The 26,589-nt window shown below is 37.7% G+C and overlaps 1 protein-coding gene across 11 annotated transcripts in view; it reads right to left on the reverse strand.

Annotated features, from left to right (window-relative positions):
- Positions 1–26,589, reverse strand: part of CCDC171 (coiled-coil domain containing 171) — a 336,009-nt gene that overhangs the window by 270,212 nt on the left and 39,208 nt on the right. For all 11 annotated transcript variants that reach the window (XM_055428191.2, XM_088837892.1, XM_088837890.1 and 8 more), the window contains one exon: positions 11,622–11,768. In XM_055428191.2, coding sequence (XP_055284166.2) covers positions 11,622–11,768 — 147 coding nt within the window. The remainder of the gene's footprint in view (positions 1–11,621; positions 11,769–26,589) is intronic.

Consider the following 26,589-nt stretch of genomic DNA (forward strand, 5'->3'; position numbering starts at 1 on the left):
TTCTTCTTCACTAAGTGATACTTTACATATAATAAATTATACATAATGAAAGTGTAGAACTTTGTAAATTTTGTGTGTGTGTGTGTGTATATATACACCTACAAGATCATTGCCATAATCAGGACAGAAAAACATTTCCATCATCCTTAAAAGATTCCTTGTGTCTCTTGGTAATCTCTTCATCCACGCCCTCGCCACCTCACCCACATCCTCAAGTGACCAATGATCTGCTTTTAGTCACTACAGATCATTTCCTGTTTTCCAGAATTCAATATAAATTGAATCACAGAGTGCACACTCTTTACTGTCTGGCTTCTTTTTCCTCACAAAATTATTCACTTCGTCCATGTGGCTGCACATATTAGCAGTTCACCTTTTGTTGTTAAAGTGTTCCACTGTGTTGATACATCACAACTGGTTTCTCAGTTCACCACCTGATGGATATTTGAATTGTTTCCAGTTTGGGCTACACAAACCAACCTGCTATGAACATTTGTGTATAAATCTTTATCTTTTGTTTCTCTGGGGCCAATAGTCAGGGACAGAATGACTGGGTCAGATGATGGCGTACATTAATGCTTTATGAAACTGCCAAACTGTTTTGCAAATTGTTTCCAATTTCACCAATACTTGACCATGGTGGCATGGTCATCTTTTGAGTTATCTGGGGGCCAGGGTTAGACATTCAAATAGGAACATAATGGTATCTCATTTTAGTTTCAATTTTCACTTTTCTAATAACTAATGACACTGAGCATCTTTTTATATGTTTACTTACCATCTGTACATCTTCTCTGGTGAAGTTTCTGCTTAAATCTTTTCTTCATTTTTTAATTGGGTTGTTTTTTCTCTTATTATTGAATTTTGAGAATTTATTATATAATCTGGATACAAGTCATTTGTTGGATATGTGATTTGCAAATATTTACTCCCAAATATTGTCTATAGCTTGTCTTTTTATTCCTTAATGTCAGTGTCTTTCACATAGAAGTTTTCATTGTGACAAAGTCTAATTTATTAGTTAGGGCTGTGAGACTAGGCTATGGGACCACCATGCTGCACCTGTCTCAGGATAATACTAGTGAAGAAGAGCCAAACCTAGGATAGGATTCTGTCAAACACAGACAGTTCAACAGTGATAGAGAAAGACACTACTAATTTAATTTCCTTTCTTAGATAAAATTTGGGCTAGAAATGTCTCTATTCATTATACTTACTCTATCATTTAGCCTTAGCTGAAGGTTTTTTAAATGCTCGGCTTGATTAATTTGATTTTTCCTCTTTCCTCCTGTCTTTTCTTTTTCTGCATATAGACAGAGCTGGCAATATATCACAACCAGAAAGGACATACATAAAAATAGGATAATCTAAAAACTAATCAAGCAGTCTGTGGAGAAGAAATGACTATACTTTTCTTTGAGCAAAGCATATTCCCATAATGTCTGCTACAGTTCAGAATCTAAACACAAAAAGGTGAAAAAAAAAAAAGAACCCAAGTGCCCATCAACTGATGAATGGATGAACAAAACATGGTATATCCACACAATGGAATATCATTCAGCCACTGAAAAGGAACTACGTACCAACACATGCCACGACAGAGATTAACTTTGAAAACGTACGTTAAGTGAAAGATACCAGATACAAAAACCTACTTATTAAATAAATCATTTATATGAAATGGTCAGAATTGGCAAACCAGGCAAATCCATAGAGACAGAAAGTTGTTTCCAGTAGCTGGGGACATGGGACGGGAGGAATGAGCGTTGACTGCTAATGGCATAAAGTTTCTTACTGGGTGATAAGGACATTCTGGAGCCATACAGCAATAATGTTTTCATAACCTGAGCTGCATACTTTAAAAAGGTGTAATCAATGATACATAAATTATATTTCAATAAAAAAATAAAAAGAATCCTTAAGTGCAAGAACTAACGACATTTCAAAGAAATGACAGCCATCTATGTCCAGCTTCTTGATTTCTGTTACAGAGCTCCTCTCAATGCTGACTTTGAATCCTTAGAACAAGGGATCCCCACTGCTTGTTGGTATAAAGCATGGTATATACTAGAGCAGAAAGTTTCTTATGGCTAGACAGATTAAAATCCATATTACCCTAGGTTGGGCCAACACTAGTAAAAAAAAAAAATTTCTTTTAATGTAATGCCACAAGATGAAATTCCTGTCCTTGAAGAACTAAAATCAACTTTCTCAATATTGAAAATAGTTGTGTTAGGTTCTGCAAGCCAGAAGTCGTCTAACCAGTGTCAAGGAAATAATCCACAGACATTGAGAATAAAAATCAAAACAGGCAAAAAGCTAACAGAGGGCAAATAGAAAAAACCAGTCTAATAATATTAAAATACTCTTTCATATTCAAAAGGTATCCACATAATTTTATCAAGTGTTATATTTTATTAAAATATAGTTCAGTGTTTCCATGATAAGAGTCAACAATACAAGTCTTCGTTTTTCATGTACTGTTGTCATATTAATTTATCTGATTTTACTCCAAAAGTCAGGCCTCCAAAAGAAGGCAATGGCAGCCCACTCCAGTATTCTTGCCTGGAGAATCCCATGGACAGCAGAGCCTGGCGAGCTACAGTCCATGGGGTCACAAAGAATCGGACACGACTGAGTGACTAACACATATACACAGACTCCAAAAGTCAATAGGACATTTTTTCTGCCTAAGCCAAAAATCAATCGGTTGAAATAATAAACCAGAGATCACATTTCATACTTTCCTATTTTAAATGAAACACACAGAAGAAAAATTTATAAACTGTTTATTATTACTAAAACAATCAGTAAAGACAGCAAAAAAAATCTTCATTTCTTTAAACAAATTTCTTCAAAGAGTGCATTTTGTTGACAGACATAATTAAAATGTTAGCTGCTCAGTCATGTCTGACTCTCTGCGAGTCCATGGACTGTAGCCTGCCAGCCTCCTCTATCCATTGAATTCTCCAGGCAAGAATACTGGGGTGGGTAGCCATTCCCTTCTAACAAATTTTTTTTTTTAATCTTCTAGTCTGGTGAATTAATTCTTATATCCAGCAGAGGGTGCTAGAGGAACATCAACTCGCTGTTCACAAATATTTTTCTCCAGTATCACTTAGAGAACTAAAATAATCATAATCTGACTCCCATTAGTCTCCCATCCTAATATAATCAACAAAGCAAGAGCAGAAAGAATAATAGAATTCAGATCAAAGTACAAAATCCAATACAAATTCATATACACCACCAGCAAATTTAACTATATAGAAGTTTGCTTGTAATACAAAGATTATACTATACTGTCGGTTCCCTAATACTATGAACATCGGAGTTCTTTATGTGACAAAAAATGATCACATATTTTATCATTTATTAGCTGGTTGTCATATCCTTTCTGACTTCATTATACTGCCAAGAGGTTTTTACCCCAGTAAATTCTACTGTTCATTGTACCCAATTTTTTTTTATGATTTATATATCATTAATCACAATAAGCCCAATTAGATAATCTGCTCCACTTAAGAAAAGTGAGTGTTCATTCTTTGAAGAAGGTAACGTACACAGAAAAAGTTATTCTATCATAACACAAGACATGAGCCAATTCCACTTCAGCAGCAGAGCTAACCAAACACATCCAGCCCATATTTGTTCTCCCCATCACATCTACTCCCATGGCTTCCACAGGCCTGCTCCAAAGTTTCACAAAAGTTATGAAAACATGCATACAATGAATTTTCTGAGAGACTGGGCAAAAACAGCTCCTCCGATTATACATTCTTGCCTCCCCAAGTATACCCAGTCTTGAGGATTACATATGAACTTAAAGGGATCAGTCAAGCAGAAAAACCTTCATATATGACATGCAGTCTATTAAAACGGACATCAAGAAAAATAAGGGAGGAAATATCAACACAAGTACCCGCTAATCAGAGATTTTTCAGTAATGTGCTATAGAGTATTGATTCCAAAAAACAGTTGTACAAAATTTACCCCAGAATGTCGATAGCTGTGTAAATAGAAAGTGGTTATTTATCTAACTTCTGTTTCAGATTTTATCACCTGATATTTTCCATTAATGAATACTTCTACAAGTATCCGATATAATAATAATCCATCTTCAAGAAGATGATTCCAATGGGCTGATTAATTCTATAATGGTTACTTTAAAGGTAAGTATATATATTATATTTTAGTGGTTGTAAATAATATATCTGTGTTAACAATTAACTACAATACTACCTGTGCGGGGGAAATCAAGAATAGTTACTATACTTGGAGTCCTGAAACTGAAGATCTCAAAGTATTTTATGTTATCAAAAAAGATATCTTGAAAAGTCAAAATCTCTAAGGAACAGAATTTACGAGCCACAAATTCTGATCGGCAGGGTAATAAATTAATTTAGCATCTTTTAAATCATCTTTACTTTAAAATTTCCGGTTTTAAAATCCATTATGAACATAGATACAAAAATATATAATACTTATAAGCACACTAGTATAACCCAGGTGATTTCATTACTTATCATTTATAGTTGGTAATCAATACAAATAAGTGTTTAAAAACCATTTCTACAAACACATGATGCCTTTAAAAAGATGATTCATATAAGGTTCTTTTCATGGACAATACGAAAGGTGAGATCCACTTTCTTATCCTTTTTGACTTGAGTATAGTATATGTATAAAGGAAAAAGCTACACTCTACCCTTCTTTATTTTACCATAATATAGAATATGACTGACAGGAGCAATTCAGAATTTATTTGCAAACACTGCTCTCTCTCCTCTATAATCTTCATGAGATTCTTCAGTTCTCTCAGAATTAGGTTTGCATCTTCTCTTTTCTCTTTTCTTATTGAGTTAAGCTTATTTCCCATGATAAAAAAAAAAACCTCCCCTAGTTGTAAAGAGGTTTATAAAAGCTACGGATATTTCTTTTTCCAGTTTACTTTTCCCTTGGTTCTCTGGTACCAAGCACCACATTCAGAAAATTGGATTGGGAGTTTGTTTTCTTTTTAATCTAAGGAACCATTGATCCATGTTAAGAAGATTAAGCCCCATATATATAAACTTCTTTAGCCCAGGCACATAAAAAAATCACCTTTTCATGAAATGTAACTGCTAAAACTTCATTAAAATTTATATCATTTATTAGGGTAAATGTTTATTATATTAGTTGATTTAGTTTGCTATTACTGACATTGGATAACGTGCTCTGTTAAATTAAAATTTCAACAATTTTGCTCTTTACTATTATTTGATTTTATATTAATCCTTTTAAAAAATAACACTGATTCAGTTCAGTTCAGTTGCTCAGTCGTGTCCAAGTCTTTGTGACCCCATGAACCGCACCAGGCCTCCCTGTCCATCACCAACTCCTGAAGTCCACTCGAACCATTATATGATTATCACTTTAGTTCAGTCGCTCAGTCATGTCCAACTCCTTGCAACTCCATGGACTGCAGCACGCCAGGCTTCCCTGTCCATTGCCAACTCCCAGAGCTTGCTCAAACTCTTGTCCATTTAGTCAGTGATGCCATCCAACCATTTCATCCTCTGTCATCCCCTTCTCCTTCCGCCTTTAATCTTTCCCAGCATCAGGGTCTTCTCCAATGAGTCGGTTCTTTGCATAAGGTGGCCAAAGTATTGGAGTTTCAGCTTCAGCATCTGTCCTTCCAACGAATATTCAGGACTGATTTCCTTTAGGATTGACTGGTTTGATCTCCTTGCAGTCCAAGGGACTCTCAAGAGTCTTCTCCAACACCACAGTTCAAAAGCATCAACTCTTCGGCACTCAGCTTTCTTTAGAATCCAACTCTCACATCCATACATGACTACTGGAAAAACCACAGCTTTGACTAGATGGACTTCTGTTGGTAAAGTAACATCTCTGCTTTTTAATGTGCTATCTAGGTTGGTCATAGCTTTTCTTCCAAGGAGCAAGTGTCTTTTAATTTCATGGCTGCAGTTACCATCTGCAGTGATTTTGGAGCCCCAAAACATTAAGTCTTCCACTATTTACCCATCTATTTGCCATGAAGTGATGGGACCAGATGCCATGCTCTTAGTTTTTTGAATGTTGAGCTTTAAGCCAGCTTTTTCACTCTCCTCTCACTTTCATCAAGAGGCTCTTTAGTTCTTCTTCACTTTCTGACATAAGGGTGGTTTCATCTGCATATCTGATGTTATTGATGTTTCTCCCAGCAATCTTGATTGCAGTTTGTGCTTCACCCAGGCTGGCATTTCACATGATTTACTCTGCAAAGAAGTTAAATAAGCAGGGTGACAATATACAGCCTTGATGTATTCCTTTCCCAATTTGGAACCAGTCTGTTGTTGCACGTCCAGTTCTAACTGTTGCTTCTTGACCTGCATACAGATTTCTCAGGAGGTAGGTCAGGTGGTCTGATTCCCATCTCTTTAAGAATTTTCCATAGTCTGTTGTGATCCACATAGTCAAAGGCTTTGGCATAGTCAATAAAGCAAAAGTAGATGTTTTTCTGGAACTCTCTTGTTTTTTCGAAGATCCAGCAGATGTTGGCAATTTGATCTCTGTCCTGTACCTAGAATTACTAGTTCTTAATGACTCCATGCACGTATGCTCACTCGCACAGTCATAATAGAATGTAAAACTAGCATAAACTGCTCTCTAGAAATTTAACCTCTCCTTCATTATATCATCATCTTGTCAAACAGCCAATATAAAACACATTCACTTAAGTATCAAGCAGAAATCTGCACGGTATCTGAGCATGAAGAATTACAGGGAAGTGAGGACAAGACTTGTCCACTTTGTTGCTGTTGTTCAGTCGCTCAGTCGTGTCTGCCTCCGTGAGCCCACAGACTGCAGGAGGCCAGGCTTCCCTGTCCTTCACTGTCTCCCAGAATTTGCTCAAGCTCATGTCCACTGAGTCAATAATGCTGTTCAACCATCTCATCCCGTCACCCCTTTCTCCTCCTGTCCTCAATTTTTCCCAGCATCAGGGTCTTTTCCAATAAGCTGGCTCTTTGAATCAGTTGTCTAAAGTTTTGGAGCTTCAGCTTGAGCATCAGTCCTTCCAAAGAACATTCAGGATTGATTTCCTTTAGGACTGACTGGTTTGATCTCCTTGCTGTCCAAGGGACTCTCAAGAGTCTTCTCCAGCCCGACAGTTCAAAAGTGTCAATCTTCAGCACTCAGCCTTCTTTATGGTCTGACTCTCATCCATAAATGACTACTGGAAAAACCATAGCTTTTACTATATGGACCTTTGTCGGTAAAGTCCATTTAGAAAATTCTTAAAAATAGAAACTCTTTGGACACCCACAAAGCTTCAAATTCTCCAAAAGCAGAGACCCGGGATTATCAAAAGTATCCACAGAGTAGTTAAGAAAAATCTCAATGTAAAACTAGCCTAAAAGTTTTATATTTACAACATTAATCAGTTTAAAAATAAGACATTGGGGCAAGTAAGCATTTTACAAGAAAAAAATCAATTCTAAGTTATCCAAAAACAAATCCTAAAGGTTAGGCATTAGACATTTCCTCAGTTGAGTCAAAATTGACTTATCAAGAATCTTACCCAGAAAAATCACTGTTACCTAGCACTTTTTCATACCTAAAGGCACTTAAAATGTTTTTAGTGATGATCACACACTTTTATAGCATCCTAAAGGGACTTCTCAGAGGAAGAAATGGCAACCCACTCCATTACCCTTGCCTGGAAAATCCCATGGACAGAGGAGCCTGGTAGGCTACAGTCCATGGAGTGGCAAAGAGTTGTACACGACTGAGAGACTTCACTTCACTCACTTCACACTTTATCACTGGAGAAGGAAATGGCAACCCACTCCAGTACTCTTGCCTGGAGAATCCCATGGACAGAAGAGCCTGGCAGGCTGTGGTCCACGGGTCACAGAGAGTCGGACACAACTTAAGTGACTGAGCACAAAGTGACTTCTAAAATTTTTTTAATTCTAAGTATATTTAGAACTTTAACCCTGTTCTAATTCTTTTCTAATAGGCTACCTACAAACACATATTAAAAATGATTATATAAAATGTGATTATACATTCTGAGTCTTCTGCCTCTAAAAAAATTTTCAGCACAAAAAACAAGCTAAAATTACTTAAAATATAATCTCACTTTCAATTTTTTTTCTTTAGCCTTATATAAAATAAGACCACATGTGGTAAGAGTATGAGTAATTTATCTTTACCAAGTTCATATTTGGTATATTATTGATAGTTCCTCCATTTTCCTTATGATTAACATCTTACAATCATAGAGCATAAATAGCTCATTAAAATGTATAATGGGTCTGACCCTCGGCTCCAGCGCACCAGGACTTGGTGGTCCTTCAGGAGGAAGGGGTAAAAAAGTTTGTTTTGCTGGCGAGACAGGACCTCAGTGCCCAGACAATGCTCCCACTGCAACTCTGCCGCAGCTGGCCATTCTTTTTCTTCAGTTTCCCTGTTGCTGCCCCAGGGTACAAAAAAGCCCTGCTGTCTGGACTGAAAAAAGGGGGGCTTACCTGCGAGTGGGAGAGGGAGGCGTCCACTACCGGCTGGAGTTGGTGCCAGTCCCCAAAATTTCTTTTTTTAATGTATAATGGACCTGAATAGATATTTCCCCAATGATATACAATTGACCAGTAAGCACATGAAATGATATTCAATATCATTAGTGATCAGGGAAATGCAAAGCAAAACCACAAGATACCATTATACATCCGCTAAAGTGGTTACAGTTGGAAATAAGGATAATAGCAAGTGTTGATGAGCATCTGAAGACACTGGAACCCTCATACATTTCTGGTGGAAATGAAAATCAGTACTATCACTGTGTAAAACAGTCTGACAGTTTCCCAAAAAGTTAAAAGTAGCATTATCGTGTCACCCAGCAGTTCCACTCCAAGGTGAAACCAAAGACATGTCCACACAAAACACTGTACACAAGTGTCCATAGAGGCATTATTCGTAATAGTCAAAAAGTGAAAACAACATGAATGCTACCTCCTGATGAAAGGATACACAAAACGTGATCTTATATCTATATAGTAATAGGAATGAAGTGCTGATATGTAATACAACATAGATGAATCCTAAAAAACATCATGCTAAGCAAAAAAACTTACAGAAGACCACATATTGTATGATTCTATTTATATGAAATGTCCAGAACAGGCTATAGAACAGAAGTAGATTAATGTCTTTTTAGGATGAGAGGTTGGGAGAAGAGGAGAAAGAGAACAGACAAATATATAGAAACAGAAGTGGACTAATGTCTTTTTAGGGATGAGAGGATAGGGAAGAGGAGAATGATAGCTCTTGGGTGTGAAGTTTCTTACTGACGTGATGAAAACACACTCAAATAAATTGTAGTGATAGTTTTACAGCTCTGTGAATATAATAAAAACCACTGAATTGTATACTATAATGGGTGAATTTGTAGCATGCAGATTATCTCAATAAAGTTTTTAATATCATCAGTATGAAAAATTTGACCTCCAGGCATCCACCTCCCTACCTTAACTAGCCCTTCAACTACACCTCTCTAACCACTACACAAACTCACAAACTGGAGGTTTATTACCCGGAAAATGTCAATCTGAACCCAGGTTGGACATGGAGAGACACGAGGTGGGCAGATCAGGAGTAGGAGAGCTGGTACACAAGAGTGAAACCAGCAGAAACTCTGTACACTGAAGAGAATGCTACACAGATTTCTCCTCCATCTCCTTCTTCCATTTAATAACCACCAAAGAGGAAACTGGCAGATCACTCCTTGTAGAACTCAAGAAACAAAGAGAAAACACCGATAGACTGTAACATTTCACCAGTTGCCAATGAAAGATTCAGCACATCTCCTCGCTCTACAGTAAGGTTTCCCTAAGACCAATTCTTGTATTTGAGTGCTACTCAGCATCTCCAAATGGATGTCTAACAGGCATGCCAAATTTAACGTTATCTAAAACCAAACTCCTCGCCTTTCCCAAATGTACTCCACTTGCGTTCCTGCCCATGTTGAGTAAACAGCAGCATCATTCCCCAAAGGCTCAAGCCAAAACCTTTGGCATTATCCTTTATTCCCCTTTCTTTTTCCCTCACAAGCCAGGTCCAGTGAGTCTGCAAATCCTACTGGTTCTATCTTCTAAAAATACTTACTAAATCTGACCACCTCCTCTACCACTACTTTGGTCTAAAACACCACAATCTCTAACTATTTTAATAATTTCCTAAGTGGCCTCTTACAGTCTGTCTTCCAAAGAATATACAGACAAATCAGAGGGGACTCCTCTCCTCAAAACTGCCCAATGTCTTTACATCTCAGAAAGAAAGCCAAAGTTCTTACAAAATTCCCAAAGACCTTCAAGACTCTATAACATCTACCTACCATTCAATATATCCTACTAATCTCCTCTCCTGTTCAATACGTTTCAACCACAATGGCCTACTTGCTGCTTCTCAAACTTTTCAAGCACATTCACATCTCATGGCCTTTACACTTTCTGTTCCTCTATGTCCTGCGTTGGCAGGCAGACTCTTTACCACTAAGCCAGCAGTGAAGCCCTCCACTGAATTTTTTATTAGAACTGCTTTAACCCATAATATAATTTAGGGAGGATTCATATCTGTACACTGTTAAGTGTTTCCAAAATGTTTCACCATTTTCTCTTATGACTCTCAGTTACAATTCATAATTTTTAATGCACTTGTTGTTAGCTGTATTCCTATTTTGTCATTGTGGTAACAAAAACATTTTTGGTATCTTATTCTCTGATTATTGCTGGTATGTAAGATGTAAACATAATTATTATATATTATTTTATTCTTGACCTTCTTATTGAATGTTCTTACTGGCGTCAATAATTTCAAAGTTGATTTTCCTGATCATTTAGGGTTATTACCATATTATCTAAAAATAATAAGAATCATACCTCTTTCTTTCCAAAAATTATAATTCTTATCGTTGTTCTTACTTTTATATATTTTTGGCTAAAATTCTTGGCACAATGTTAAATGACAGAAGTGAGTTTAACAAGAGCACCTTCAGCATTTTATCATTAAATACTCTTTATAAATGTTTATTTACCTTATAAGAATTATAAATTATGCTTAAGAGTTCTTTATTTATTGAAATAATTTCCCACAAAGAAAAAGAAAATCCTTTCTTAAAATTCACAAATAAGTTAGATATCTCTCAAGATTAAAGGGGTTATCAGTATCATTTACCCATAAAAATCATGTTTTTTTATTCTTAACGCTTATTTCCCATCTAAAGACTAACTTGAAAAGCATTTCACAAAACTAAGCAGCTACACAGGATTCAAACACTCCAAATTAGAATTTAATATTAGGTATACAAAATCTTTTCCTGCGTTGCTTCCCCAACCCTGTAATGTTAACAGTTACCTTCAAACTTTCCAAATATCTCAGGACAATTAATTGTTTTAAATGAGTATTTTTTAATTAGGAGCAAAATAAAATGTACTCATATACAAAAGTTTTTAAGGAAGCCAATATTCAATATAAATAAATGTCAAAATATGACGTTTTATTGCAGAGAAAAACTTTCTCTGACCTTAAATTACCTACTGGACAACATATATATGTGATAAAAAAATGAAAAAATATACCTCAAACTCTTTTCTAAGACGTTCCTCTCGTTGAGTACTAAATTCAAGTTCACTTGTTTGTCGCCGTAAAAGGTCAGAGCACTCCGTGTGTTCAGCTTCTAATTTTTCTACTTTCTTGTGCATATTTTGTACAGCATTATCTTGCTCCTAGAAGATAGTTCATTTCTGCATCATTAAAGTTTATAAGCCAACAATGACTAAAATTTAATGAGCAACTAAATATGTACTTCAACCATCATAATAGGTTCATTTATATAAGCAAGAGAGGTCTAGATATTATTCAGTGATATTTCAGAACATACATGTATTTTAAAAGCACTACTAGAGTTTTATAATTAATACACATTACAACTGAAAATGTATATAGCTTATTATAATGTTATGCTAGTTCAACTGACCTCTGAGAATATTTACATAAAGTTCAACAAGGTTTTCCCTTCTTATTAAAATTTTATTTAAATATTTAGTAAAACATGTATGTTTCTCCTTTGTGTGATAAGGAATGAGTAGCTTGAACACCTAATAATGACCCCTGAGAGATTTTTATGTGAGTTCATACTTTCTATGCTTAGAGCTTTTAAAGTTGCAGCCACTAGATGGCTGTATTTCATTTTCTCTTCAGTTTTCAAGATTTTAAATCTCTGCTGTACTACTGAAAGAAAATAGCATCAAGTAGTTCTATTTAAATCTCTCAATCTTCTTTTCCAACGAAAATCAGAAATCAGTTTAATTTTATAGAAGTTTAGATATAAAGTTAACACACATATCAAAGATATTTCCACAGTAACTAATCTAGATTCATCATTCTCACTTAAAGTCTTTGACAAATTTTTCCCTCACCAGCATCATCTTATTCAGGAACATACGCACATATATTACACACAAATATACATGTTTCCACGTATTCCGAGCCACTCAAAAGTTGTCATCAGAGTCTGAGTGAGAATGTTGCAAGCACCAAATATAATTCTCTATAAAAGATTCTAAGTTTGGAAAGGACCCAGCACCACAGTTCACAATCAAAGAGTGAAGAACAAAATTTAAATTCCTTCTCTTCACATTCCCTCATTTATAATTACTATTCTATAGGCGTTCATATACATATGAACTGTTAAGAATTATATTCTTCAGGTAATGGAAATTCCTTAATATACAAAAGTTCATCTACTTATACATTTTCCATCTTTAAGCTATCATAGACAAGAAGAAAGCTGGGTACTATAGCAAGAGTGTGCCAACACTGTCTAAAACCAACAGAAGCACTCACAGTTTTTATCATGACTCCCCGGATTCAGAAACAAATGGTATAGTGAATAGCGCTATGTAATCTGATTACATCATAAGAGTACCTTCATATATGAAAGCATGTTTAAGACCGTTAAGCATACACAAGTATCACACACCATTATTATTCTATATGATAGGACCTTCTCGTTTAAGCAATCAATAGTATTAATTCAAATCCACTGTTAAATTACATGCCTTCTTCATTTACAGATATATAATATCCAACTTTCAACCATCTAGACTACTGTGTATACATTAAAAAGAATAAAGAGCAATTCACAAAGCTAATTACAAACTAATACAAGTAACTTGAAATAAAAAAGTCTATAACCAGGAACACTTATCTCATAGTGGATGGCAGTTATTTCAAGCACTATTAAATCAAGTAAAAGCTATTAAAATACTGAGTAAGTCTCACAGGATTTATTTATCAGATGACTTGTGATTCCCATTCTATTGATAAATAATATAGAAAGAATACAATCATTCCAAATACTACACTAACGGATGCCCATCATTCCATGTGAGTTTGAATTTTTAAAAAAGAACTGGAAAATGAACTGCTGATCAGTTAGGACTTTTACTTTATGATGCTTGACTTATGTTAAATATCACTTAACAGACAGCTTTCAAATAAAAGTCTTTCAAGATGTCAATGAAATTCTGACCTAAAAACCACAGTTTTAATGCAGAAGTTGTCATCACTAATATTATGTGATAATTACTATACATTATTGGATGTAGATATAAACATACCTACACAGTTTTTTCTGAAAAAAAAAAAAAGTTTTCCTCAGTATAGTGTAGTTTTTAGGAATTCTATTCACATTCTATTCACACAATTATGTAAGAAACTTACATTACAGAATTAAGCTAAGAGATCACATTAATTAAAATTACCTTGATTAGTTTCCTAATGTTAGACTCACTTGGCATTTCTTATATAAAGGCTTTTTATATCTTTTTTCCATTTGCTATATTCAGTTGGCTAATCTTACATAATATTTTTGCACCTATATTCATGAGTGAGATTGGCTATAATTATCTTTTCTTGTATCCCTGTCAGTTTAGTGTCAGGATTATTAGTTTGGTATGTTACCAAGATAACATACTCATCTTTCTTATTCTCTGGTAGAGTTTAAAGAAGACTGAAATTATTTGCTCCCTGAATGTTTCTTTCTGTTCCTTCATGGAGCAATATAAGCCTGGGATTTTGACAATGACTCAATCTAGTCTTCCGCTTCCTTCATCTTCGTAAGATAGTTGGGGAAGGTAGGAGGGTTGTATCTGTTTTAAATATCCACCAGATAACCCTACAGCAAAGATCATGGTTGAAAGAGCTAATATTGAAAAGCTTCCAATAAGTTTTTTAGTCCCTCACTCTTAAACACAAGAAAACGTGATATTTTAAAAATTCCCCAACATAAAAGATGAGTTAATCAAATGGGGAGGACAAAAAACATTCCCTGAGAGGAATATATACAAAGAGAAGAAAACTTCAGAATATCTTCAGAGAACATAAATAGTTCCAGAAAAGCAGAGTAAGAACCACCAAAAATTCTTTCCTCCATTAAAGCTACAAGAACACTGGCAAGGACTTCCTTGGTGGTACAGTGGATAAGAATCGACCTGCCAATGCAGGAGACATGGGTTCAATCTCTAGTCTGGGAAGATTTGACATACTGTGGAGCAACTAAGTTCATGCGCCACAACTTCTGAGCCAACACTCTAGAGTCCATGGGCCACAACTCCTGAAGCCTGTGTGCCTAGAGCCCATGCTCCACAGCAAGAGAAGCTACTGCGATAAGAAGCCTGCACAGCGCAACTAGAGAGTAGCCTCTGCTCCCCTAAACTAGAGAAAGACCGCGTGTAACAACAAAGATCCAGCACAGCTAAAAATATAAATAAACTTTAAAAATTCAAAAAAGAACACTAGCAAAAAATATCAAGATCCAATTTTTTCATAACTAGAAATTAACCAAAGGCTTACAATTAACCTAAGAAGCATTTTATCTATATAAAATCATCTGAATCTCAGTAAGAACAGCAAGTTTTATGGCATTTAAACTTGCCCTAATTCCACACTCCCTTCCCCCAACTCCTGATGGCCTTGAAAATCAATAGTCTTAATACAATAGCCAAGACATGGAAATAACCTTAATGTCCATCAGTGGATAAACAGATTTTTAAAATATGGTATATGACAGATGCATGTGTGTATATATTATATATACAGATTGCTCTGGAACAACATAGGTATGTGTTTGAACCGCACAGGTCCACTTATAATTTTTTTCAATAAATACTTTGAGTAATTTTTTGGAGATTTGTGACAGTTTGAAAAACTTCACAAACTGCATAGCCTAGAAATATTTTTTAAAAAATTTAAGTTAGATATGTCAAGAATGCATAAAACAAATGTAGGTTCTAGCCCATTTTATCATTTACCACTATAAAATATACATAAATATATTATTAAAAATTAAAATTTATAAAAACTTATGCACATACAGACTGTACATGGCCTCACAGTCCAAAGAAATGTAAACATAAAGATGCAGCGGTATATCATAACTCCATAAGCCTAACTGTAATCATAGTGTATGACTGTAATAATTTTGTATCCACCTGTTGCATTGCTCAAGTAAGCTCAAATGTTACAAGTATCTGCTTAAAATGGGCATGATGCTAGTCATCTCCACATGAGCAATGCATCTTCCCAGTAAGTTTCATACTGCAGCAAAAAGTGACTGATCAATCTCTCTCAGTTCTCACTTTTTCACTGTGTTTAGTACAATACTGTAAGCCCTGAATAACACCACGGGACCCATATAAAGTGCTACTACTGATATTGGAAGTGCTCCCAAGAAGCAGAGAAAAATCATGACATAACAAGAAAAAGTTGAACTGCTTGATAGGCACCACAGCTTCAGGTCTGCCATTTCAAGAAAAATGAATCTAGTGTAGGGACCGTTATAAAAGAAATCAGTGATGGCATGGCTGCAGCTACAAGAACAGGTGTGAAAACTTTGCACTTTTGGCAATATACCTTTTTTATCTTATACTGAAAAGGCAGCATTTAGGTGGGTGCAGCATTGCTCTAAGAAAGCCATACCTATAGACTCTAACATAATTAGAGAAAAAGCGAAGTCACTGTATGACTACTTAAAGCAAAAGGAAGGCGAAGGATCTAAAGTTGGAGAGTTTAATGCCAGCAAAGAATGGTCTGATAATTTTAAAAAGAGGTTTCGCTTTAAAAAATGCAAAGATAACAGGAAAAGCAACTTCTGACAACTGAGAGGCAGCAAATAAGTTCCCAGATGCCTTTAAGAAAATCACTGAGGACTAAGATATGACACAAATGAACCTATCTACAAAACAGTAACAGACTCACAGACACAGAGAAAAGACTTGTTACCAAGGACAAGTGGGGAAGGTGAGGGATGGACTGGGAGTCTGGGGTTGCTAGATAGAAACTTATTACAATTAGAATGGATAAACAACGTTATATTATATAGCACAGAAAACTACTAACATATTCAATCTCCTAGGATAAACCATAATGGAAAAGGATATTTTTTAAAACATATATATATTTTTAAAATCACTTTTAAATCATTTTAAGTCACTTTGTTGTACAGCAGAAATTAGCACAACATTGTAAATCAACTATAATTCAATTTTAAAAAAAAGAAAATCATTGAGGAGAAAGGCCATCTGCCTGAACAGGTATTTAATTCAGACCAAAATGCCTCATTCTGGAAAAAATACCTAAATGACATTTATTCATAAGGAAGAGAAGCAAGCATATAGGGTTTAAGGCAGGAATGGAATACACTAACTCTATTGTTCTGTGCAAATGAAGTTGGATTTATGATCAGTTCTGCCCTTATCTACAAAGCTGCTAACCTCTGAGCTGACAGTCCCTTGGTTGTACAACAGGAAGGCCTAAACAACAAGAATACGTTTTCTGGATTGGGTCCATAGATGCTTTGTCCTTAAAGTCAGGAAATATCTTGCCAGTAAGTAACTGCCTTTTAAAGTTCTCTTGTCACTGAACAAGCGGCCCCTGGCCACCGAGGACCCCATATGTTTAACACTCAGTTCAGTTCAGTTCAGTCACTAAGTTGTGTCCAACTCTTTGCGACTCCATAAACTGCAGCACGCCAGGCTCCCTGTCCATCACCAACTCCTAGAATTTACTCAAACTCACGTCCATTGAGTAGGTGATGCCACCCAACCATCTCATCCTCTGTCGACCCCTTCTCCTCCCGCCTTCAATCTTTCCCAGCATCAGGGTCTTTTCCAAGGAGTCAGTTCTTCGCATCAGGTGGCCAAAGGATTGGAGTTTCAGTTTAAACATAAGTCCCTCCAATGAACACCCAGGACTGATCTCCTTTAGGATGGACTGGTTATATCTCCTTGTAGTCCAAGGGACTCTCAAGAGTCGTCTCCAACACTACAGTTCAAAAGCATCAATTCTTCAGCACTCAACTTTCTTATAGTCCAACTCTCACAACTGTACGTGACTACTGGAAAAACCAAAGCCTTGACTAGACAGAGTTTTGTTGGTAAAGTAATGTCTCTGCTTTTTAATATGCTGTCTAGGTTGGTCTTAACTTTTCATCCAAGGACTAAGCGTCTTTTAATTTCATGGCTGCAGTCAATATCTGCAGTGATTTTGGAGCCCAAAAAAATAAAGTATGTCACTGTTTCCACTGTTTCCCCATCTATTTGCCAAGAAGTGTAGGGACCGGATGCCATGATCTTAGTTTTGTGAATGTGGAGAGGTCTGTCAGAATGTGGTCCACTGAAGAAGGGAATGCAAACCACCTTCAGTATTCTTGGCTTTAGAACACCCTGAACAGTATGAAAAGTCAAAAAGATAGGACACTGAAAGATGAATTCCCCAGGTCGGTAGGTGCCCAATATGCTACTGGAGATCAGCGGAGAAATAACTCCAGAAAGAATGAAGGGATGGAGCCAAAGCAAAAACAACACCCAGTTGTAGATAGGACGGATGATAGAAGCAAGGTTCGATGCTGTAAAGAGCAATACTGAATAGGAACCTGGAATGTTAGGTCAATGAATCAAGGCAAATTGGAAGTGGTCAAACAGGAGATGGTAAGAGTGAACATTGACATTCTAGGAATCAGCGAACTAAGATGGACTGGAATGGCTGAATTTAACTCAGATGACCATTATATATACTACTGTGGGCAGGAATCCCTTAGAAGAAATGGAGTAGCCATCACACTCAACAAAAGAGTCCAAAATGCAGTTCAGTTCAGTTTAGTCGCTCAGTCGTGTCCAACTCTTTGCAACCCCATGAATCACAGCACGCCAGGCCTCCCTGTCCATCAACAACTCACGGAGTTCACTCAAACTCATGTCCACAGAGTCGGTGATGCCATCCAGCCATCTCATTCTCCGTCGTCCCCTTCTCCTCCCGCCCCCAACCTTTCCCAGCATCAGAGTCTTTTCCAGTGAGTCAACTCGTCGCATGAGGTGGCCAAAGTATTGCAGTTTCAGCTTCAGCATCAGTCCCTCCAATGAACACCCAGGATCGATCTCCCTTAGAATGGACTGGTTGGATTTCCTTGCGGTACAAGGGACTCTCAAGAGTCTTCTCCAACACCACAGTTCAAAAGCATCAATTCTTCGGCGATCAGCTTTCTTCACAGTCCAACTCTCACATCCATACATGACCACGGGAAAAACCATAGCCTTGACTAGACGGACCTTGGTTGGCAAAGTAATGTCTCTGCTTTTTAATATATTATCAAGGTTGGTCACAACTTTTCTTGCAAGAAGTAAGTATCTTTTAATTTCATGGCTGCAATCACCATCTGCAGTGATTTTGGAGCCCCAAAAAATAAAGTCTGACACTGTTTCCACTGTTTTTCCATCTATTTCCCATGAAGTGATGGGACCAGATGCCATGATCTTTGTTTTCTGAATGTTGAGCTTCAAGCCAACCTTTTCACTCTCCTCTTTCACTTTCATCAAGAGGCTTTTGAGTTCCTCTTCACTTTCTGCCATAAGGGTAGTGTCATCTGCATATCTGAGGTTATTGCTATTTCTCCCGGCTATCTTGATTCCAGCTTGTGCTTCTTCCAGCCCAGCGTTCCTCATGATGTACTCTGCATAGAAGTTAAATAAGCAAGGTGACAATATACAGCCTTGACGTACTCCTTTTCCTATTTGGAACCAGTCTGTTGTTCCATGTACAGTTCTGACTGTTGCTTCTTGACCTGCATACAGGTTTCTCAAGAGGTAGGTCAGGTGGTCTGGTATTCCCATCTCTTTCAGAATGTTCCACAGTTTATTGTGATCCACACACTCAAAGGCTTTGGCATAGTCAATGAGGCAGAAATAGATGCTCTTCTGGAACTCTCTTGCTTTCTCCGTGATCCAGTGGATGTTGGTAATTTGATCTCTGGTGCCTCTGACTTTTCTAAAACCTGCTTGAACATCTGGGAGTTCACGGTTCACATACTGCTGAAGCCTGGCTTGGAGAATTTTGAGCATGACTTTACTAGCGTGTGAGATGAGTGCAACTGTGCCGTAGTTTGAGCATTCTTTGGCATTCCCTTTCTTTGGAATTGGAATGAAGACTGACCTTTTCCAGTCCTGTGGCCACTGCTGAGTTTTCCAAATTAGTATCAAAGGGCAAAATGATAGGATACTAAATGAGGAATTCCCCAGGTCGGTAGGTGCCCAGTATGCTACTGGAGATCAGTGGAGAAGTAACTCTAGAAGGAATAAAGGGATGGAGCAAAAGCAAAACCAATACCCAGTTGTGGATGTGACCGATGATAGAAGCAAGGTCCGGTGCTGTAAAGAGCAATATTGCATAGGAACCTGGAACGTTAAGTCCATGAATCAAGGCAAATTGGAAGTGGTCAAACAGGAGATGGCAAGAGTGAACATAAACATTCTAGGAATCAGTGAATTAAAATGGACTGGAATGGGTGAATTCGGATGACCATTATATCTACTATTGTGGGCAGGAATCCCTTAGAAGAAATGGAGTAGCCATCATGGTCAACAAAAGAGTCCGAAATGCAGTACTTGGATGCAATCTTAAAAACGACAGAATGATTTCTGTTCGTTTCCAAGGCAAACCATTCAATATTACAGTAATCCAGGCCTATGCCCCAAACAGTAATGCTGAAGAAGCCAAAGTTGAACGGTTCTATGAAGACCTACAAGACCTTTTAGAACTAACACCCAAAAAAGATGTCCTTTTCATTATAGGGGACTGGAATGCAAAAGTAGGAAGTCAAGAAACACCCGAAATGCAGTAGGTGGAGGCAATCTCAAAAATGACAGAATGATCTCTGTTCGCAAGGCAAACCATTCAATATCACGGTAATCCAAGTCTATGCCCCAACCAGTAACACTGAAGAAGCTGAAGTTGAACGATTCTATTAAGACCTACAAACCTTCTAGAACTAACACCCCCAAAAGATGTCCTTTTCATTATAGGAGACTGGAATGCAAAAGTAGGAAGTCAAGAAAGACCTGAAGTAACAGGCAAATTTGGCCTTGGAGCACAAAATGAAGAAAAGGCTAATTGAGTTTTGCCAAGAGAACACACTGGTTATAGCCAACACCCTTTTCCAACAACACAAGAGAAGACTCTACACAAGGACATCACCAGATGATCAACACCAAAATCAGATTGATTATATTCTTTGCAGCCAAAGATGGAGAAGCTCTATACAGTTAGCAAAAACAAGACCGGGAGTTGACTGTGGCTCAGAACATGAACTCCTTTTTGCCAAATTCAGATTTAAATTGAAGAAAGTGGGGAAAACCACTAGACCACTGAAGTATGACATAAATCAAATCCCTTATGACTATACAGTGGAAGTGAAAAATAGATTTAAGGGGCTAGATCTGATAGAGAGAGTGCCTGATGAACCATAGACAGAGGTTTGTGACATTGTACAGGAGACAGGGACCAAGAACATCCCCATGGAAAAGAAATGCAAAAAAGCAAAATGGCTGTCTGAGGAAGTCTTACAAATAGCTGTGAAAAGAAGAGAAGCGAAAGGAAAGATATAAGCATCTGAATGCAGAGTTCCAAAGAATAGCAAGGAGAGATAAGAAAGCCTTCCTCAGCAATCAATGCAAAGAAATAGAGGGAAACAATAGAACGGGAAAGACTAGAGATCTATTGAAGAAAATTAGAGATACCATACAAAGATGGGCTCAATAAAGGAAAGAAATGGTATGGACCTAACAGAAGCAGAAGATATTAAGAAGAGGTGGCAAGAATACACAGGAGAACTGTTCAAAAAAGATCTTCACGACCCATATAATAACAATGGTGTGATCACTCACACTCACCTAGAGCCAGACATCCTGGAATGTGAAGTCAAGTGAGCCTTGGGAAGCATAACTACAAACAAAGCTAGTGGAGATGATGGAATTCCAGTTGAGCTATTTCAAACCCTGAAAGATAATGCTGTGAAAGTGCTTCACTCAATATGCCAGCAAATTTAGAAAACTCAGCAGTGGCCACAGGACTGGAAAAGGTCAGTTTTCACTCCAATCTCAAAGAAAGGCAATGCCAAAGAATGCTCAAACTACCGCACACTTGCACTCATCTCACACACTAGTAAAGTAATGCTCAAAATTCTCCAAGCCAAAAAAAAAAATTCTCCAAGCAGGCTTCAGCAATACGTGAACCATGAACTTCCAGATGTTCAAGCTGCTTTTAGAAAAGTCAGAGGAACCAGAAATCAAATTGCCAATATCCACTGGATCACAGAAAAAGCAAGAGAGTGCCAGAAAAACATCTATTTCTGCTTTATTGACTATGCCAAAGCCTTTGAGTGTGTGGATCACAATAAACTGTGGAAAATTCTGAAAGAGATGGGAATACCAGACCACCTGACCTGCCTCTTGAGAAATCTGTATGCAGGTCAGGAAGCAACAGAACTGGACATGGAACAACAGACTGGTTCCAAATAGGAAAAGGAGTACCTGAAGGCTGTATATTGTCACCCTGCTTATTTAACTTATATGCAGAGTACATCACGAGAAATGCTGGTCTGGAGGAAGAACAAGCTGGAATCAAGATTGCTGGGAGAAATATCAATAACCTCAGATATGCAGATGACACCACCCTTATGGTAGAAAGTGAAGAACTAAAGGGCCTCTTGATGAAAGTGAAAGAGGACAGTGAAACAGTTGGCTTAAAGCTCAACATTCAGAAAACAAAGATCACGGCATCCAGTCCCATCACTTCATGGCAACTAGATAGGGAAACAGTGGAAACAGTGACTTTATTTTGGGGGCTCCAAAATCACTGCAGATGGTAACTGCAGCCATGAAATTAAAAGATGCTTAGTCCTTGGAAGGAAAGTTATGACCAACCTAGACAGCATATTAAAAAGCAGAGAAATTACTTTGCCAATAAAAGTCCGTCTAGTCAAGGATATGATTTTTCCAGTAGTCATGTATGGATGTGAGAGTTGGACTATAAAGAAAGCTGAGTGCCAAAGAATTGATGCTTTTGAACTGTAGTATTGGAGAAGACTTTTGAGAGTCCCTTGGCCTGCAAGGAGATCCAACCAGTCCATCCTAAAGGAGATCAGTCCTGGGTGTTCACTGGAACACTTTTTCACTCTCCTCTTTCATTTTCATCAAGAGGCTCTTCAGTTCTTCTTCACTTTCTGCCATAAGGGTGCTGTCATCTGCATATCTGAGGTTATTGATATTTCTATCGGCAATCTTGATTCCAGCTTGTGCTTCTTCCAGCCCAGCGTTTCTCATGATGTACTCTGCATATAAGTATAAATAAGTATAAGTATTAAATAAGCAGGGTGACAATATACAGCCTTGACATACTCCGTTTCCTATCTGGAACCAGTCTGTTGTTCCACGTCAGTTCTAACTGTTCTTTTTGACCTGCACACAGATTTCTCAAGAATCAGGTCAGGTGGTCTGGTATTCCCATCTCTTGCAGAATTTTCCACAGTTTACTGTGATTCACACAGTCAAAGGCTTTGGTATAGACAATAGAGCAGATATAGATGTTTTTCTGGAAGTCTCTTGCTTTTTCGATGATCCAGCACATGTTGGCAATTTTACCTCTGGTTCCTCTGCCTTTTCGAAATCCAGCTTGAAACACCTAGAAGTTCACGGTTCACGTATTGTTGAAGCCTGGCTTGGAGAATTTTAAGCACTACTTTACTAACGTGTGAGATGAGTGCAAGTGTGCGGTAGTTTGAGCATTCTTTGGCATTGCCTTTCTTTGGGATTGGAGTGAAAACTGACCTTTTCCAGTCCTGTGGCCACTGCTGAGTTTCCCAAATTTGCTGGCATATTAAGTGAAGCACTTTCATAGCACCAGCTTTTAGGATTTGAAATAGCTCAACTGGAATTCCATCATCTCCACTAGCTTTGTTCATAGGGATGCTTTCTAACGTCCACTTGACTTCACATTCCAGGATGTCTGGCTCTAGGTGAGTGATCACACCATCGTGATTATCTGGGTTGAGAAGATCTTTTTTGTACAACTCTCCTGTGTATTCTTGCCACCTCTTCTTAATATCTTCTGCTTCTGTTAGGTCCATACCATTTCTGTCCTTTATTAAGCCCATCTTTGCATGAAATGTTCCCTTGGTATCTCATTTTCTTGAAGAGATCTCCAGTCTTTCCCATTCTATTGTTTTCCTCTATTTCTTTGCAGTGATCACCAAGGAAGGCTTTCTTATCTCTCCTTGCTATTTGGAACTCTGCATTCAAATGGGTATATCTTTCCTTTTTTCCTTTGCTTTTCGCTTTTCTTCTTTTTACAGCTATTTGTAAGGTTTCCTCAGACAGCCATGGATGGAGGTTTCATGACATTGTACAGGAGGGAGCAAGACCATCCCAAAGAAAAAGAAATGTTTAACACTAAAGACACTGAAATGGTCTACCTGCCCCAAACACAACATCTCTAATTCAGGCTCTAGATTAAGGGGTCATAAGATCCCCTTCACAAATCACTGCCTTGTTGTGGCGAAGGGGCTTGCATAACTCAACGAAGCTATGAGCCATGCCATGTGTAGCCACCAAATATCGATGGTCACAGTGGAAAGTTCTGAGAATATGTGACCCACTAGAAGAGGGAATGGCAGACCACCCCAGTATACTTGCCATGAGAACCTCGTGAACTGTATAAAAAGACAAAAAGATATGACACCGAAAGATGAGACCTCCAGGTCAGAAGGTGTCCAATATGCTACTAAAGCCCCAGAAAGAATGAAGTGGCTGGGCCAAAGTGGAAATGATGCTCAGTTGTGGATATGTCTGGTGATGGAAGTAAAATCTGATGCTGCAAAGAACAGTACTGCAAAGGAACCCAGAATGTTAGGTCCATAAATCAAGGTAAACTGGAAGTGGTCAAGTAGGAAATGGTAAGAATAAACATCAACATCTTAGGAATCAGTCAATTAAAATGGACAGGAACGGGTGAATTTAACTCAGATGACCATTATATCTACTACTGTGGGCAAGATTCCCACAGAAGAAACAGAGTAGCCCTCAAAGTCAACAAGAGTCCAAAATGTAGTACTTGGGTGAAACCTCAAAAAATGACAGAACAATCTCAGTTCATTTCCAAGGCAAACCATCCAACATCACAGTAACTCAAGCCTATGTCTCTACTACCAATGCCGAAAAAGCTGAAGTTGATCAGTACTGTGAAGACCTAGAAGACCTCCTAGAACTAACACTAAAAAAAAGATGTTATAATCATCACTGGGGATTGGAATGCAAAAGTAGGAAGTCAAAAGATACCTGGAGTAACAGGCCAGTTTGGCCTTGGAGTAAAAAATGAAGCAGGGCAAAGGTTAACTGAATTCTGCCAAGAGAATATACTGTTCACAACAAACACCCTTTTTCAACAACACAAGAGATGACTCTATGCATGGACATCACCAAATGGTCAACACTGAAATCAAACTGATTAAATTCTTTGTAGCCAAAGATGGAATAGCTGTACACAGGCAACAAAAACAAGACCTGGAGCTAACTGTGGCTCAGATAATCAGTTTCTCATAGCAAAATTCAGGCTTAAACTAAATAAAGCGGGAAAACCACTAAGCAACACAGGTACGACTTAAATCAAATCCCCTGTGAATATGCAGTGGAGGTGATGAACAGATTCGAGGGATAAGAGCTAATAAACTGTGTGCCTGAGGAACTATGGACAGAGGTCGGTAATACTGTACAGGAGGCAGAGAACAAACCATCCAAAGAAAAAGAAAAGCAAGAAGGAAAAGCAGTTATCCAAGGAGGCTTTACAAATAGTTGAAGAATGAAGAAAAGTGAAAAGCAAAGGAGAAAGGGAAACGTACACCCAACTAAACACAGAGTTCCAGAGAATAGCAAGGGGAGAAAAGAAGGCCTTCTTCAGTGAACAGTGCTTAAAAATAGAGGAAACAACAGAAGGGGAAAGATCTCTTCAGGAAAATCGGAAATATCAAGGGAACATTCCATCCAAAGATGGGTACAATAAAAGACAGAAACAGTAGAGATATAGAAGAAGTAGAAGAGATCAAGAAGAGATGGAAAAAATACATACAAATACTGTACAAAAAAGATCTTAATGATCCAGATAACCATGATGGTGTGATCAGTCATCCAGACCCAGATATTTTGGAGTGTGAAGTCATGTGGACCTTAGGAAGCACTGCTGTCAATAAAGCTAGTGGATGCGATGAAAATCTAGTAGAGCTATTCAAAACCCTGAAAGATGATGCCATCAAAGTGTTGTACTCAACATGTCAGAAAATCTGGAAGACCCAGCAGTGGCCATAGGAAAAGGTCAATCCTCATCCCAATTCCCAAGAAGGGTAGCACTAAAGAATGTTCTAACCATCAGACACTTGCACTGATCTCCCATGCTAGTAAGGTCAAGCTGAAAATCTCACATTCTAGGCTTCAGCATTAACATGAACCAAGAACTTCCAGATGTTCAAGCTGGCTTTAGAAAAGGCAGAGGAACCAGAGATCAAATTGCCAACATTTGCTGGGTCATACAGAAAGCAAGGGAATTCCAGAAAAACATCTAGTTTCATCAACTACGCTAAAGTTTTTGACCATGTGGATTATAACAAAATGTGAAAGCTCTTAAAGAGATGGGAATACCAGACCATCTTACCTGTTTCCTGGGCAATCTGTATGTGGATCAAGAAGCAACAGTAAGAACCCTACATGGAACAACTGAGTGGCTCACAACTGAGAAAGGAATATGACAGGACTGTCTGTTGTCACCCTGTTTATTTAATCTATATGCTAAGCACATCATGAGAAACGGCAGGCTGGATGAGTTACAAACTGGAATCAAGATTGGCAGGAGAAACATCAACTGCTGATCGGCAAATTATACCACTCTAATGGCAGAAAGCAAGAGGAACTAAAGAACCTCCTGCTGAGAGTGAAGGAGGAAAGTGAAAAAGTCTGCTTAAAACTAAATATTAAAAAAACTATGATCATGGCATCAGGCCCCATTCAGTTCAGTTCAGTTCAGTCGCTCAGTCATGTCCGACTCTTTGCAAACCCATGAATCACAGCACGCCAGGCCTCCCTGTCCATCACCAACTCCCGGAGTTCACTCAAACTCATGTCCATCGAGTCAGTGATGCCATCCAGCCATCTCATTCTCTGTCGTCCCCTT

The sequence above is a fragment of the Moschus berezovskii genome, chromosome 7, assembly GCF_049115385.1.
Source record: "Moschus berezovskii isolate FMDL1 chromosome 7, NW_MosBer_1.0, whole genome shotgun sequence".
Classification (NCBI taxonomy): domain Eukaryota; kingdom Metazoa; phylum Chordata; class Mammalia; order Artiodactyla; family Moschidae; genus Moschus; species Moschus berezovskii.